This window comes from Dipodomys merriami, unplaced genomic scaffold (genome assembly GCF_024711535.1).
Source record: "Dipodomys merriami isolate MVZ:Mamm:240054 unplaced genomic scaffold, mDipMer1.0.p SCAF_15, whole genome shotgun sequence".
In the NCBI taxonomy this organism is placed as follows: Eukaryota; Metazoa; Chordata; class Mammalia; order Rodentia; family Heteromyidae; genus Dipodomys; species Dipodomys merriami.
The window spans coordinates 629,348-644,580 of NW_027202826.1; the positions used below are offsets into that span (position 1 = coordinate 629,348).

The 15,233-nt window shown below is 59.9% G+C and overlaps 2 protein-coding genes across 4 annotated transcripts in view; both read left to right on the forward strand.

The window, feature by feature from the left end:
• The window catches only part of Jade1 (jade family PHD finger 1), a 62,140-nt gene that overhangs the window by 12,025 nt on the left and 34,882 nt on the right, over nt 1–15,233 (forward strand). The window contains exon 1 of one of the 3 annotated variants that reach the window (XM_070022080.1): nt 5,742–5,951. The exons of 1 other annotated variant lie outside the window; for it this stretch is intronic. The gene's annotated coding sequence lies outside the window, so the exon portion shown is untranslated. Of the gene's footprint in view, nt 1–5,741; nt 5,952–9,813; nt 10,503–15,233 lie in introns of those variants that run through there. One more of the 3 variants, XM_070022082.1, reaches the window with a different exon arrangement.
• On the forward strand, nt 8,741–10,161 carry LOC138827043 (uncharacterized). The gene is made up of 2 exons (XM_070022567.1): nt 8,741–9,215; nt 9,347–10,161. The coding sequence occupies exons 1-2, from the start codon at nt 8,741–8,743 to the stop codon at nt 10,159–10,161; spliced, it is 1,290 nt and encodes a 429-aa protein (XP_069878668.1).

The following is a 15,233-nucleotide window of genomic DNA, read 5'->3' on the forward strand; positions in this document are numbered from 1 at the left end:
CCAGGGTCCTGTGAGTCTGTGGGGTTGGAGGTCAGGTGTCCAGGGTCCTGTGTGCCTGTGGGGTTGGAGGTCAGGCGTCCAGGGTCCCGTGTGCCTGTGGGGTTGGAGGTCAGGCGTCCAGGGTCCCGTGTGTCTGTGGGGTGGGAGGTCAGGCGTCCAGGGTCCCGTGTGCCTGTGGGGTTGGAGGTCAGGCGTCCAGGGTCCTGTGAGTCCTGGGGTGGGAGGTCAGGCGTCCAGGGTCCCGTGTGCCTGTGGGGTTGGAGGTCAGGCATCCAGGGTCCTGTGAGTCCTGGGGTGGGAGGTCAGGCGTCCAGGGTCCCGAGTGTCTGTGGGGTTGGAGGTCAGGCATCCAGGGTCCTGTGAGTCTGTGGGGTTGTAGGTCAGGCATCCAGGGTCCTGTGAGTCTGTGGGGTTGGAGGTCAGGCGTCCAGGGTCCCGAGTGTCTGTGGGGTTGGAGGTCAGGCGTCCAGGGTCCCGTGTGTCTGTGGGGTTGGAGCCCAGGCGTCCAGGGTCCCAAGTGTCTGTGGGGTTGGAGGTCAGGCGTCCAGGGTCCCGTGTGTCTGTGGGGTTGGAGGTCAGGCGTCCAGGGTCCCGAGTGTCTGTGGGGTTGGAGGTCAGGCATCCAGGGTCCTGTGAGTCTGTGGGGTTGTAGGTCAGGCATCCAGGGTCCTGTGAGTCTGTGGGGTTGGAGGTCAGGTGTCCAGGGTCCTGTGTGCCTGTGGAGTTGGAGGTCAGGCATCCAGGGTCCTGTGAGTCCTGGGGTGGGAGGTCAGGCGTCCAGGGTCCCGTGTGCCTGTGGGGTTGGAGGTCAGGCGTCCAGGGTCCTGTGAGCCCTGGGGGGGGGGGAGGTCAGGTGTCTACAGAGATGCCGAAGGAGCAAGAAGGAAGCTCTGAGCTGGACCCTTGGGGGAAGGGGACAGGCAGGGAACCAAGAGTGCTCTCTGCATTCTGGAGACGGGGACTGTGGATGCTGTGTTCAGGAGCCAGGCAGCACGGGCTGGCTATTTTCTCCAGAAGGGTCTACCGGTCCAGATTTGGGTATGAAGACGACTACAATAATTGAATTGATTGTTCTGGAAGTGTGTGCCAGGGGAACCAATGAATTTCTGCGTTGTTTTTTTTCCCTCTCTGTCCATCCTTTGAGTTTTCATGTGTGGTTTCTGGCCCAGGCCTGCTTTCTTTTTTTCTTTTCCCAGGGAGCTCTGAAGGGTGCCGTGAGTCTCAGCCGTCTTGGCGGCTGCACGTCGTGCCATTAGTGCCCTGCAACAATTGTAAGGCCGTTGATCTCTATCTTGCAGCTGCTAGAATTACTTTAAACATTTTCTGGTTACTGTGTACAAAGTTCCAAAGAGTACATACAACTAACCTTTAGATCATGAACTGTCTTACCTAGTTATCCATATTGTTCTTAGGCAATAAAAAATGCTGTCTCTGTGTTTTCATACTGACAACCGTGTTTGTCAGTAAGCTTTGTTCATTTCTTCAGAGGAATGAGAAACTGCATATGTGTCTCTGCTCTTCATTTCAACACAAACAGAATTTTAGTGCTAGGAGTGGAACTCAGGCTACAGAATGCTCACTCCACATCCAACAGTCTGTCTGTGATTCTGTACTACAGATAAACAGCCCAAGTGAAGTGATGAGTGGTACCAGAGGTTAAGTGTGCATGGCTTCAGGCAGGAGTGCGAGTGTTCTGTGTCATGGGAGCCTCTGGCGTCAAGGGCATGTGGCGCATCATCATTGCCTGGCCGGCGGCCATGGAGTGTCTTCCTCTCTCCACACCGCCTGGTCTCCTGTCTCCCCTGCAGTGTGTCCACACACCTGGACGCAATTCTAAGGCCTCAGCCTGGGGCTGGGTGAGCAAGGGGGGACGGGTGGGGACGGGTGGAGGAGGGGTGTCAATGTAGGAGTGTCAGGGTAGGGGAGGGGTAACGAGGGGAGGGGTATGCTGTAGGGGAGGGGTTTCAGTGGAGGGGAAGAGTGTAGGCGAGGGAGTCGGTGAAGGGGGTGTCAGTGCAGGGGTAACTACGTGGAGGGGTGACTGTAGGGAGGGGTGACTGTAGGGTGACTGTAGGCAGGGTGGACTAGGAGAGGGGTGACTGTAGTGGAGGGGTGACTGTAGTGGAGGGGTGACTGTAGTGGAGGGGTGACTGTAGTGGAGGGGTGACTGTAGGGGAGGGGTGACTGTAGGGAGGGGTGACTGTAGGGGAGGGGTGACTGTAGTGGAGGGGTGACTGTAGTGGAGGGGTGACTGTAGTGGAGGGGTGACTGTAGTAGAGGGGTGACTGTAGTGGAGGGGTGACTGTAGTGGAGGGGTGACTGTAGGGGAGGGGTGACTGTAGGGGAGGGGTGACTGTAGTAGAGGGGTGACTGTAGGGGAGGGGTGACTAGTGGAGGGGTAACTAGTGGAGGGGTGACTGTAGGGGATGGGTGACTGTAGGGGAGGGGTGACTAGTGGAGGGGTGACTGTAGTAGAGGGGTGACTGTAGGCAGGGTGGACTAGGAGAGGGGTGACTGTAGTGGAGGGGTGACTGTGGGGAGGGGTGACTGTAGTGGAGGGGTGACTGTAGGGGAGGGGTGACTGTAGGGAGGGGTGACTGTAGTGGAGGGGTGACTGTAGGGGAGGGGTGACTAGTGGAGGGGTGACTGTGGGGAGGGGTGACTGTAGGGGAGGGGTGACTAGTGGAGGGGTGACTGTGGGGAGGGGTGACTGTGTGGAGGGGTGACTCTGGGGTGACTGTAGTGGAGGGGTGACTGTAGGGAGGGGTGACTGTAGGGGAGGGGTGACTAGTGGAGGGGTGACTGTGGGGAGGGGTGACTGTGGGGAGGGGTGACTCTGGGGTGACTGTAGTGGAGGGGTGACTGTAGTGGAGGGGTGACTGTAGTGGAGGGGTGACTGGGGATGGGTGACTGGGGAGGGGTGACTAGTGGAGGGGTGACTGTGGGGAGGGGTGACTGTAGTGCAGGGGTGACTGTGGGGAGGGGTGACTCTGGGGTGACTGTAGTGCAGGGGTGACTCTGGGGTGACTAGTGCAGGGGTGACTCTGGGGTGACTGTAGTGCAGGGGTGACTCTGGGGTGGCTCTGGGGTGACTGTAGTGCAGGGGTGACTCTGGGGTGACTCTGGGGTGACTAGTGCAGGGGTGACTCTGGGGTGACTCTGGGGTGACTGTAGTGCAGGGGTGACTCTGGGGTGACTCTGGGGTGACTGTAGTGCAGGGGTGACTCTGGGGTGACTCTGGGGTGACTGTAGTGCAGGGGTGACTCTGGGGTGACTCTGGGGTGACTGTAGTGCAGGGGTGACTCTGGGGTGACTCTGGGGTGACTGTAGTGCAGGGGTGACTCTGGGGTGACTCTGGGGTGACTGTAGTGCAGGGGTGGCTCTGGGGTGACTCTGGGGTGACTGTAGTGCAGGGGTGACTCTGGGGTGACTGTAGTGCAGGGGTGACTCTGGGGTGACTGTAGTGCAGGGGTGACTCTGGGGTGACTCTGGGGTGACTGTAGTGCAGGGGTGACTCTGGGGTGACTCTGGGGTGACTGTAGTGCAGGGGTGACTCTGGGGTGACTCTGGGGTGACTGTAGTGCAGGGGTGACTCTGGGGTGACTCTGGGGTGACTGTAGTGCAGGGGTGACTCTGGGGTGACTCTGGGGTGACTGTAGTGCAGGGGTGGCTCTGGGGTGACTCTGGGGTGACTGTAGTGCAGGGGTGACTCTGGGGTGACTGTAGTGCAGGGGTGACTCTGGGGTGACTTTGGGGTGACTGTAGTGCAGGGGTGACTCTGGGGTGACTGTAGTGCAGGGGTGACTCTGGGGTGACTCTGGGGTGACTGTAGTGCAGGGGTGACTCTGGGGTGACTGTAGTGCAGGGGTGACTCTGGGGTGACTGTGGTGCAGGGGTGGCTCTGGGGTGACTCTGGGTGACTGTAGTGCAGGGGTGACTCTGGGGTGGCTCTGGGGTGACTGTAGTGCAGGGGTGACTCTGGGGTGACTCTGGGGTGACTAGTGCAGGGGTGACTCTGGGGTGACTGTAGTGCAGGGGTGACTCTGGGGTGACTCTGGGGTGACTAGTGCAGGGGTGACTCTGGGGTGACTCTGGGGTGACTGTAGTGCAGGGGTGACTCTGGGGTGACTGTAGTGCAGGGGTGACTCTGGGGTGACTCTGGGGTGACTGTAGTGCAGGGGTGACTCTGGGGTGACTCTGGGGTGACTGTAGTGCAGGGGTGACTCTGGGGTGACTCTGGGGTGACTCTGGGGTGGCTCTGGGGTGACTCTGGGGTGACTGTAGTGCAGGGGTGGCTCTGGGGTGACTCTGGGGTGGCTCTGGGGTGACTCTGGGGTGGCTCTGGGGTGACTCTGGGGTGGCTCTGGGGTGGCTCTGGGGTGACTGTGGTGCAGGGGTGGCTCTGGGGTGACTGTAGTGCAGGGGTGACTCTGGGGTGACTCTGGGGTGACTCTGGGGTGGCTCTGGGGTGACTGTGGTGCAGGGGTGGCTCTGGGGTGACTGTGGTGCAGGGGTGGCTCTGGGGTGACTGTGGTGCAGGGGTGGCTCTGGGGTGACTCTGGGGTGACTGTGGTGCAGGGGTGGCTCTGGGGTGACTCTGGGGTGACTGTAGTGCAGGGGTGACTCTGGGGTGACTTTGGGGTGACTGTAGTGCAGGGGTGACTCTGGGGTGACTGTAGTGCAGGGGTGACTCTGGGGTGACTCTGGGGTGACTGTAGTGCAGGGGTGACTCTGGGGTGACTGTAGTGCAGGGGTGACTCTGGGGTGACTGTGGTGCAGGGGTGGCTCTGGGGTGACTCTGGGTGACTGTAGTGCAGGGGTGACTCTGGGGTGGCTCTGGGGTGACTGTAGTGCAGGGGTGACTCTGGGGTGACTCTGGGGTGACTAGTGCAGGGGTGACTCTGGGGTGACTGTAGTGCAGGGGTGACTCTGGGGTGACTCTGGGGTGACTAGTGCAGGGGTGACTCTGGGGTGACTCTGGGGTGACTGTAGTGCAGGGGTGACTCTGGGGTGACTGTAGTGCAGGGGTGACTCTGGGGTGACTCTGGGGTGACTGTAGTGCAGGGGTGACTCTGGGGTGACTCTGGGGTGACTGTAGTGCAGGGGTGACTCTGGGGTGACTCTGGGGTGACTCTGGGGTGGCTCTGGGGTGACTCTGGGGTGACTGTAGTGCAGGGGTGGCTCTGGGGTGACTCTGGGGTGGCTCTGGGGTGACTCTGGGGTGGCTCTGGGGTGGCTCTGGGGTGACTGTGGTGCAGGGGTGGCTCTGGGGTGACTGTAGTGCAGGGGTGACTCTGGGGTGACTCTGGGGTGGCTCTGGGGTGACTGTGGTGCAGGGGTGGCTCTGGGGTGACTGTGGTGCAGGGGTGACTCTGGGGTGGCTCTGGGGTGACTCTGGGGTGGCTCTGGGGTGACTCTGGGGTGACTGTAGTGCAGGGGTGGCTCTGGGGTGGCTCTGGGTGACTCTGGGGCAGCGCCCGGCCCCGCGCACGGACAGGCCTCCGCCCGGCCCTGCGCCCGCTCCTGGGCGGAGCCCCGGGCCGGCCCCGCCCCTGCGCGGCGGCGGTGACCCAGAAACGCGTCCCCGGCGGCCGCCGCCGCCTCCGCGCGCCCGCGGCCCGAGGCCCCGCCCGCCGCGCGGCCCCGCCCGGCCGGCCCCTCGGCGCGGGCGCGCGCGGGCGCGGGGGCGCGCGGAGGCTGCGCGCGGGCTCCGGCGGCGGCGGCGGCGGCGGCGGCTCGGCCATATTTGATGGTTTTGTTGCGGCCGGGCTCCCGGAGCTCCCGGAGGCGCGGAGGCCGCGGCCGCCCCGGGCGGAGAGGACCGGGCGCGTCACCAACATGGCGCCGGGGCCCCGGGCGCGGGCGGCGTAGCGCGGGCGGCGCCGCGGGCCGCCGGACCCCGCGGACCGGGCCGGCATGGTGTGCGGACGCTGAGCGCCGGCTCCGGACCAGTAAGTCCCGCGCGGCGCGGCCCCGGGCGGCGGGCCGGGCCGGGCGTTGGCGGCTCGCGCCCCGGGGCGTTGGGCGGCGGCGGCGGCGGACAGGTGGCGGCGGCGGGCGGCGCAGGTACGGCGGCGGCCCGGGCCCGCACCCGCCGCCGGCTCGTCCCGCGCGGGCCCCGCGGCGCCGGAGCCCGGCCCGCCGCGCACTCGGCCGGCGGGGCCGCGCACGTGTCCGGGGCCCGTGCGTGCGTCCGCGGGCGGCTCGCGGCCGGGCGGCCGGAGCGGAGCCTCCGCCGAGGAGCCCCGGCGGCCCCGCCCGGCTGCGCGGCCCGGGGCGGGGCGGGGCGGCGGCGCGGCGGGAGGCAGGTGCACGGCCGCGGGGGCCGCGGGGGCCGGGGCGCGCGGCGCGAAGGCCTCGCTCCGGCCGGGCGGGCGGGAGGCGCACGTGCGGGGCCGCGGGCCGACTCGGCGGCGCCGCGTCAGGTAACGGACCCCGCGGCGCGGCCCGGCGGCCCGCACAAAGCCCGCGCCCGGCCCCGCGTCCCCAGGCCGCGTCGAGGCGCACCGGGCCGAGCGGATGGCGCAGCCGGCGGCGGCGGGGCGGGGCGGGGGGACGCGGGGCCGGGCGGGATCCGGCTCGGGCGCTTCCCGCCCGCGGCGGCGCCTGGGGGAGCCGGGGCCGGGGCGGGCGGGGGGCGGGGGCGGCGCCGCGGAGGGCGGGCGGGCGGCCCGCGGGCCCCGGGAGCCCCCCTCGGGGACCCCGGCGGCCCCGCCCCGCGCCGGCGCCGCGGCGCGCGGGCAAAACGCGGGCGATTTAAACGGACGCGCGCCCTGGCGCCGCCGCCCGGCCGTTGGGAGGCGGCCTGGCGGGCCGGAGCCGGCAGCGGCCCGCGATCCGGTCCCCGTCCCCCGTCCCCCCCCACCCCTGTTCCCCCTCCCCGTCCCCTGTTCCCCCCCCAGTCCCCCCCCGTCCCCCTCCCCACCCCTGTTCCCCCTCCCCGTCCCCTGTTCCCCCCCAGTCCCCCCCCGTCCCTCCCCACCCCTGTTCCCCCCCAGTCCCCCCCAGTCCCCCCCCCACCCCTGTTCCCCCTCCCCGTCCCCTGTTCCCCCCCCAGTCCCCCCCCGTCCCCCCCCCTGTTCCCCCTCCCCGTCCCCCGTCCCCCCAGTCCCCCCCCGTCCCCCTCCCCACCCCTGTTCCCCCTTCCCGTCCCCCCCCGTCCCCCTCCCCACCCCCGTTTCCCCCCCGTCCCCCTCCCCGTCCCGCTCCCCCCCCGCCCCCCTCCCCACCCCTGTTCCCCCTTCCCGTCCCCCCCGTCCCCCCCGTCCCCCTCCCCACCCCTGTTCCCCCTTCCCGTCCCCCCGTCCCCCTCCCCACCCCTGTTCCCCCTTCCCGTCCCACTCCCCCCGTCCCCCTCCCCACCCCCGTTTCCCCCCCCCCGTCCCCCTCCCCGTCCCGCTCCCCCCCGTCCCCCTCCCCACCCGTTTCCCACCCGTTTCCCCCATCCCCCCCCCGTCCCGCTCCCCCCGTTCCCCTCCCCCCTGTTTCCCCCCCCCTCGTCCCCTTCCGGCCCCCCTCCCCGGCCCAGTGCAGCCCTGGGGCGCCTGGCCCCTCCTGAAAGTGACCTTGGGCTGCTGGGGGCTGTTGTGGCCGAAGGGGCGGCGTCCTCAGGGTCCGGGAAGGATTGGCCTTAGCCCTGTGGACAGGGGTGTGTGTGCGTGTGTGTGCCTCTATACGTGTGTGTGAGTACACCTGCACACCTTCACACATGCAGGTGTGTGTCCACACGTGCACATAGACAGTTTCACACATGTATGTACACGTGGACACGCATGTGCACATAGACACCTTCACACATGCAGCTGTATGTGCATGTGGACACGCATGTGCACATAGACACACATGCAGCTGTATGTGCACGTGGACACGCATGTGCACATAGACACCTTCACACACGCAGCTGTATGTGCACGTGGACACACGCATGTGCACATAGACACACATGCAGCTGTATGTGCATGTGGACACGCATGTGCACATAGACACACATGCAGCTGTATGTGCAAGTGGACACACGCATGTGCACATAGACACACATGCAGCTGTATGTGCGCGCAGACACACGCATGTGCACATAGACACCTTCACACATGCAGCTGTATGTGCGCATGGACACACGCCTGTGCACATAGACACCTTCACACATGCAGCTGTATGTGCGTGTGGACACACATGCATGTGCACATAGACACGCAGCTGTATGTGCGTGTGGACACACATGTGCACATAGACACCTTCACACATGCAGCTGTATGTGCGCACAGACACACATGCATGTGCACATAGACACCTTCACACATGCAGCTGTATGTACGCATGGACACACATGCATGTGCACATCCTGGCCCGGCTGTGAGGGCCCTGTGAAGTGAATTCTGGGGAGCCGAGGCCACTGTGGCCCAGCCCAACCCTGCAGACTCAGGGCGTGATGCTGGGGACTCATGAGCCCCGGATTAAAAAGTGATAGCAGTGTGGCGGAAGTGACACATGGTCCCATGTGTGAGCAGGTGTGAGTGAACTGCGGGCTCACCTCGCAGAAGCCCTTGAGAGGCCTGGCCCCGGGGCTCTGGTGATGAGGGCATCTTCAACACACAGTCACGGGGCTGCAGACCAGTCAGACCCTCAGAACCCCAACAGTGCTGACCGATCAGACCCTTAGAACCCCAACAGTGCTGATGGCCAGACCCTCAGAACCCCAACAGTGCTGACCGATCAGACCCTTAGGACCCCAACAGTGCTGATGGATCAGACCCTCAGAACCCCAACAGTGCTGACTGATCAGACCCTTAGAACCCCAACAGTGCTGATCCAGACCCTCAGAACCCCAACAGTGCTGACCCAGACCCTCAGAACCCCAACAGTGCTGACTGATCAGACCCTTAGAACCCCAACAGTGCTGATCCAGACCCTCAGAACCCCAACAGTGCTGACCCAGACCCTCAGAACCCCAACAGTGCTGACTGATCAGACCCTCAGAGCCCCAACAGTGCTGACTGATCAGACCCTCAGAACCCCAACAGTGCTGACCCAGACCCTCAGAACCCCAACAGTGCTGACCCAGACCCTCAGAACCCCAACAGTGCTGACCCAGACCCTCAGAACCCCAACAGTGCTGATGGGTCAGACCCTCAGAACCCCAACAGTGCTGACTGATCAGACCCTTAGAACCCCAACAGTGCTGACCCAGACCCTCAGAACCCCAACAGTGCTGATGGGTCAGACCCTCAGAACCCCAACAGTGCTGACCCAGACCCTCAGAACCCCAACAGTGCTGACCCAGACCCTCAGAACCCCAACAGTGCTGACTGATCAGACCCTCAGAGCCCCAACAGTGCTGACTGATCAGACCCTCAGAACCCCAACAGTGCTGACCCAGACCCTCAGAACCCCAACAGTGCTGACCCAGACCCTCAGAACCCCAACAGTGCTGATGGGTCAGACCCTCAGAACCCCACCCCAACAGTGCTGACTGATCAGACCCTCAGAGCCCCAACAGTGCTGACCCAGACCCTTAGAACCCCAACAGTGCTGATGATCCTCAGAACCCCAACAGTGCTGACCCAGACCCTCAGAACCCCAACAGTGCTGACCCAGACCCTCAGAACCCCAACAGTGCTGACCCAGACCCTCAGAACCCCAACAGTGCTGACCCAGACCCTCAGAACCCCAACAGTGCTGACCCAGACCCTCAGAGCCCCAACAGTGCTGACTGATCAGACCCTCAGAACCCCAACAGTGCTGACTGATCAGACCCTCAGAGCCCCAACAGTGCTGACCCAGACCCTTAGAACCCCAACAGTGCTGACCCAGACCCTCAGAACCCCAGCAGTGCTGACTGATCAGACCCTCAGAACCCCAACAGTGCTGATGACCCTCAGAACCCCAACAGTGCTGAAATCCCTCAGAACCCCAACAGTGCTGATGATCCTCAGAACCCCAACAGTGCTGACTGATCAGACCCTCAGAACCCCAACAGTGCTGACCCAGACCCTCAGAACCCCAACAGTGCTGACCCAGACCCTCAGAGCCCCAACAGTGCTGACTGATCAGACCCTCAGAACCCCAACAGTGCTGATGATCCTCAGAACACCAACAGTGCTGAAATCCCTCAGAACACCAACAGTGCTGACGGCCAGACCCTCAGAACCCCAACTGTGCTGACATGATTAAAAAACTGGGACATTGGTTGTGCTTTCCCTTTAGAAAACACCTGAGAGGGTTTTTTGCCTCCTGCCTCCCTCGGGAGGTGGGTTGCCTGCCGGGGTCCCCCATTCCAGTCTGGGGTCCAAGTGCTGCTTGCCCTCTCCCCTCCCCTCTCCCTTCCCCTCTCTTCTCTCCTCCTTGCCCTCTCCCCCTTTCTTCCCCCTCCTCCCTCTTCCCATTACAGTTGGTGCTCTGTGGTCTGCATGCCAAGTAAGCCCAGTTTTCCAGGAGGTTATACGAGTGTCTTCTTGAGGAAGGTGGACTTTAGGAAACACTTCTGGCGGCGCGGGCCTGGCTTGGTAAGCCAGGGAGAGCTGTCTCAGTTTTTCATCGCTTTCCCCTCTCACTAACTACCTTAGAAAACTGGCACTGTACCATGAGTGAATAGTCGGACTCCTCACACCTTTTTTTTTACATTTTAACATAATGAGTTTGCTTAGAATTACTTTTTTTCTTAAAAGGCACTAGGAGTCTGGTGGCAACATTGAAAATGTTTTAATTCCTAAGAAAGTAGATTTTCTTTAAAGGTTCAGTGTTCCCTTTTTACCCACTTTTAGTCTTTTTTCACACTCTGATCCTGTATGTAAAATTTAGGGCTGGTTGTGTGTTACTGTGTAGTGTGCTATGTATCATTGGAAGGCCCTGAGTTTGATAACCAGTAAAAAGAAGTGTAAGTTTGGGTAATGGGGTATTTTTATCCTTAGAATATATCTGTGTTGAGATTTCATTGCAAGTCTTTTGTCATTTCTCTGGTATACTTTTCACACAAACACTTCGTGCGTCAGGAGGCTGTGTGTTGTGGTTTCTGGTTTTTAATGTCTTTTTTAGCAGTTGGTCTGTCTTGGTGAGCGCAGTGGTGCTCATGATGTTGAGGGGAAGAGCCGCTGGTGCTGGCCTGGACATGTGGGCAGTCTCCTCCAGCCCTGGCTTGAGTGGCCTTCCTCAAAGCACAGGTCCTTACTCAAGACCAGATACGTGGTGTCTGATATACAACAAATGTCCAAAGGTGGATTCTTAGTATTGTCGTGGATGGAGACCAGTCTGTGGCATGTTGGAGAGAAGGGGGAGGGGGCGCCCGCCTTGTCCTGGGGCTTATCTCAGGGCCCAGGCTCTGTCCCTGAGTTTCATCAAGGCTGGTGCTGTTTGCCGGTTTATTGGAGATGAGTCTCATGGACTTTCCTGCCCAAGCTGGCTTTGAACCATGATCCTCAGCTCTCAGCTTCCTGAGTTCTAGGATTACAGGTGCAGGCCACTTGTGCCCAGCTCAGAGCAAACTTTTGACTTGTTAAGTGAGAACCAGAGTTGGGCGTGAGATGGTTGAGGGCAATTTGGTGCCGGGAGAGAAGGTAGAGCGAAGCCTGCATACTGCACTGAGCACGGCCACCAGCCCTACGAGTTTATTAAAATGTCAGGTTCTCTCTAGTTTATTTGTTGAAGAAATTAAAAGTAGGTTGCTCTGTTGAAAGCACTAAGATTGGACAATAATTATTCTCCACAGACTTTTTCTGGTGAGGTTTGAACTCAGGACCTTGGTCTTGCTGGGAAGGTACACTACCACTTGAGCTATGATCTCAACCTATTTTGCTTTGGTTATTTTTCAGAGAAGGTCTGCATCCTTTGCCTAGACCTGGGCTTGGACAGTGATCTTCCTACCTATGTCTCCCATGTGGTTGGGTGACAGTCTGCCCTACGCAGCCTTTCTTTGCGGGTTTCTCTTGTTGAGATGGGGTTTCCCTAACTCTCTGTGTGAGTGTGTGCTGTAGGTATTCCTTAGGGTTCACAGACAGCACTGTCATCTGCTGAGGCACAGGAGTCTGGAAGACCTTTCCTGAGAAGACTTAGTTTTATCACAGCACACTCTGCAGGTGAGACAGTTGTGTTCATGAGAAAAGATAATTAATGGGCCTGTGGGCCAGTGAAACTTGATGAACACTGAAATGTGAATTTTTGTGTGCTTTTTGTGTGTCATGAAATGTGAGCTTGATGTGCTTTTCGCACGTCATGGACAGTCTTTATTCTCTCCTGATTTTTGAAGATATGTGAAAAACCATTCTTTACCAAGGGCTGTTCCAAACCAAGCTTTTGACCCTGATTTATAATGAAACACCTGGTCACCTGCATGTTTTCTGTTGGTGGCTGATAACTCTTTCTTGCAGGGACCTGAAGAAACACCTTGAAGGTAGAAGTTTGGTAAATATGTTGGTAGTTGGCTAGTTTGAGATTTTTTAGTCCTAGTTGTTCTAGAATTGGGCAGGTAACGCGTGTGTCATTGCGTGAGGGTCGTAGGTCTTGGTTGCACTTGTGCAGTGTCCGCCTGGGCCCTGTCTGTGTACGGGTGTGCCCTTGAGGGCTGACTGTCCCCTGGGGGAGGTGAGTGGAGGGCTGGTGCCTGCTAACAAAAGTGGAGCTGCTGTGGTTGCGTAGAAGGCTGGAGCCCACCGCCAGCTCTGCTGGGCTCACTGTCCTCACTCCCGCGTGCCAGGCCCGGCCGGCTCCATGGATGCTCTTCAGTGCCCACTGGAAGGGCACCGTGGCCTGCCCTCTAGACAACCCTCAATGGTTAGTTCTGGAAGCTGTCAGCTGGTCTTGGGTTTTGCTGTTCATTTTGCCCATTTCCTCCAGATTGCTGACCCTGTGCAGAATTGAGTGTGCTTGTCTTTGAAATCAGGAAGTGTGTTGTGCTTGATCTCTGAAATCTCTAGTTCTTCAAGTAGGGTCTTACATGTTTCTTTGGGGAGAGTCCTGTGGACACAGTCCTGTGGTCTGATGCCTTTCAGCACTAGCCACAGCAAGTACTTTGCAGGCCTTGCTAGTAGTTTTCAGACCATGATAACAACGACTTGTTTGATTGTGATGGAATGCTTGTTTTCATTGGTAACTCAGGTGAGCGTGGTTGCAGTTTTTAGTAAATGTGCTATCTAGGTCTTTTAGTAGACAATGTTGGACGTTTGGCTCTGTCTGAGGCAGTAACTTTATAAATTTCTGGTGACTGGGCATTGTTAGTAGTAACTGATAGTTTCTGATAACCGGCTGTAATCAAGGAACAGAGTTATTCAGATCAGGTGCATTTTGATCAGCACATGTTGTATATAATTGTCATTCACTGTTTTGAGTCTGATGTCTACAGAAACCTTGTATGTCCTGTCTAAAAACATCTGGTTTAACATTTAAAAATCTGAAAATTACCCTGCAGATGCTTGGATTGGCTTAGATGACACAGTAGGCTAGCATATTTCCCAACCTTCCTTTTCCCATGGTCTGTCTAGCTCTCTCTCAAATGTTCCTGGTTTGACACGTGTGCATGCGTGTGCGTCCTCAACCATGTGCCTGTGATGTCACAGGCAATGTGTAAGATAAAACCTAGTTCAGAGACTCCAGAGCAGAATGGAGCACCAACTTAACAATTTCAGTGAAGTGGTTAGAAAGTGAAGATTGGCATGAAGGAGTCCGGGAGGGAGAGTAGTGAGAGGGCACACCACAGGCTCTGGCTCTGGCTCTGGTGAGGCAGCCGTGGTACGGGCACCTCACCTGTTCAGTGTCCTGTTACTCACGTGCCTGTTACAGCTGCTCAGGAGCAGTGAGCGGGCCCTCACGTGGCTGTCACGGGGCTGTCACACTGCCTGTGAGGTGAGCGTGCCTCTCACGTGGCTGTCACACTTGCTTGTGAGGTGAGCGTGGTTCTCACGTGGCTGTCACTGCTTGTGAGGTGAGCGTGGTTCTCACGGGGCTGTCACAGCTGCCTGTGAGGTGAGCGTGGTTCTCACGTGGCTGTCACTGCCTGTGAGGTGAGCGTGGTTCTCACGTGGCTGTCACTGCCTGTGAGGTGAGTGTGGTTCTCACGTGGCTGTCACTGCCTGTGAGGTGAGTGGTTCTCACGTGGCTGTCACTGCCTGTGAGGTGAGTGTGGTTCTCACGTGGCTGTCACTGCCTGTGAGGTGAGCGTGGTTCTCACGTGGCTGTCACGCTTGTGAGATGAGCGTGGTTCTTACATGGCTGTCACACTTGCTTGTGAGGTGAGCGTGGTTCTCACGTGGCTGTCACACTTGCTTGTGAGGTGAGCATGGTTCTCACGGGGCTGTCATAGCTGCCTGTGAGGTGAGCGTGGTTCTCATGTGGCTGTCACACCTGCCTGTGAGGTGAGCGTGGTTCTCACGTGGCTGTCACTGCTTGTGAGGTGAGCGTGCCTCTCACGTGGCTGTCACAGCTGCCTGTGAGGTGAGCGTGGTTCTCATGTGGCTGTCACTGCTTGTGAGGTGAGTGTGGTTCTCACGTGGCTGTCACTGCTTGTGAGGTGAGTGTGGTTCTCACGGGGCTGTCACAGCTGCCTGTGAGGTGAGCGTGGTTCTCATGTGGCTGTCACAGCTGCCTGTGAGGTGAGCGTGGTTCTCATGTGGCTGTCACTGCTTGTGAGGTGAGCGTGGTTCTCACGTGGCTGTCACTGCTTGTGAGGTGAGCGTGGTTCTCACGTGGCTGTCACTGCTTGTGAGGTGAGCGTGGTTCTCACGTGGCTGTCACTGCTTGTGAGGTGAGTGTGCCTCTCACGTGGCTGTCACTGCTTGTGAGGTGAGCGTGGTTCTCACGTGGCTGTCACTGCTTGTGAGGTGAGCGTGGTTCTCACGTGGCTGTCACACCTGCCTGTGAGGTGAGCGTGGTTCTCACGTGGCTGTCACACTGCCTGTGAGGTGAGTGTGGTTCTCACGTGGCTGTCACTGCTTGTGAGGTGAGCGTGGTTCTCACGTGGCTGTCACTGCTTGTGAGGTGAGTGTGGTTCTCACGTGGCTGTCACTGCTTGTGAGGTGAGTGTGGTTCTCACGTGGCTGTCACTGCTTGTGAGGTGACCGTGGTTCTCATGTGGCTGTCACAGCTGCCTGTGAGGTGAGCGTGGTTCTCACGTGGCTGTCACTGCTTGTGAGGTGAGTGTGGTTCTCACGTGGCTGTCACTGCTTGTGAGGTGAGTGTGGTTCTCACGTGGCTGTCGCTGCCTGTGAGGTGAGCGTGGTTCTCACGTGGCTGTCACTGCTTGTGAGGTG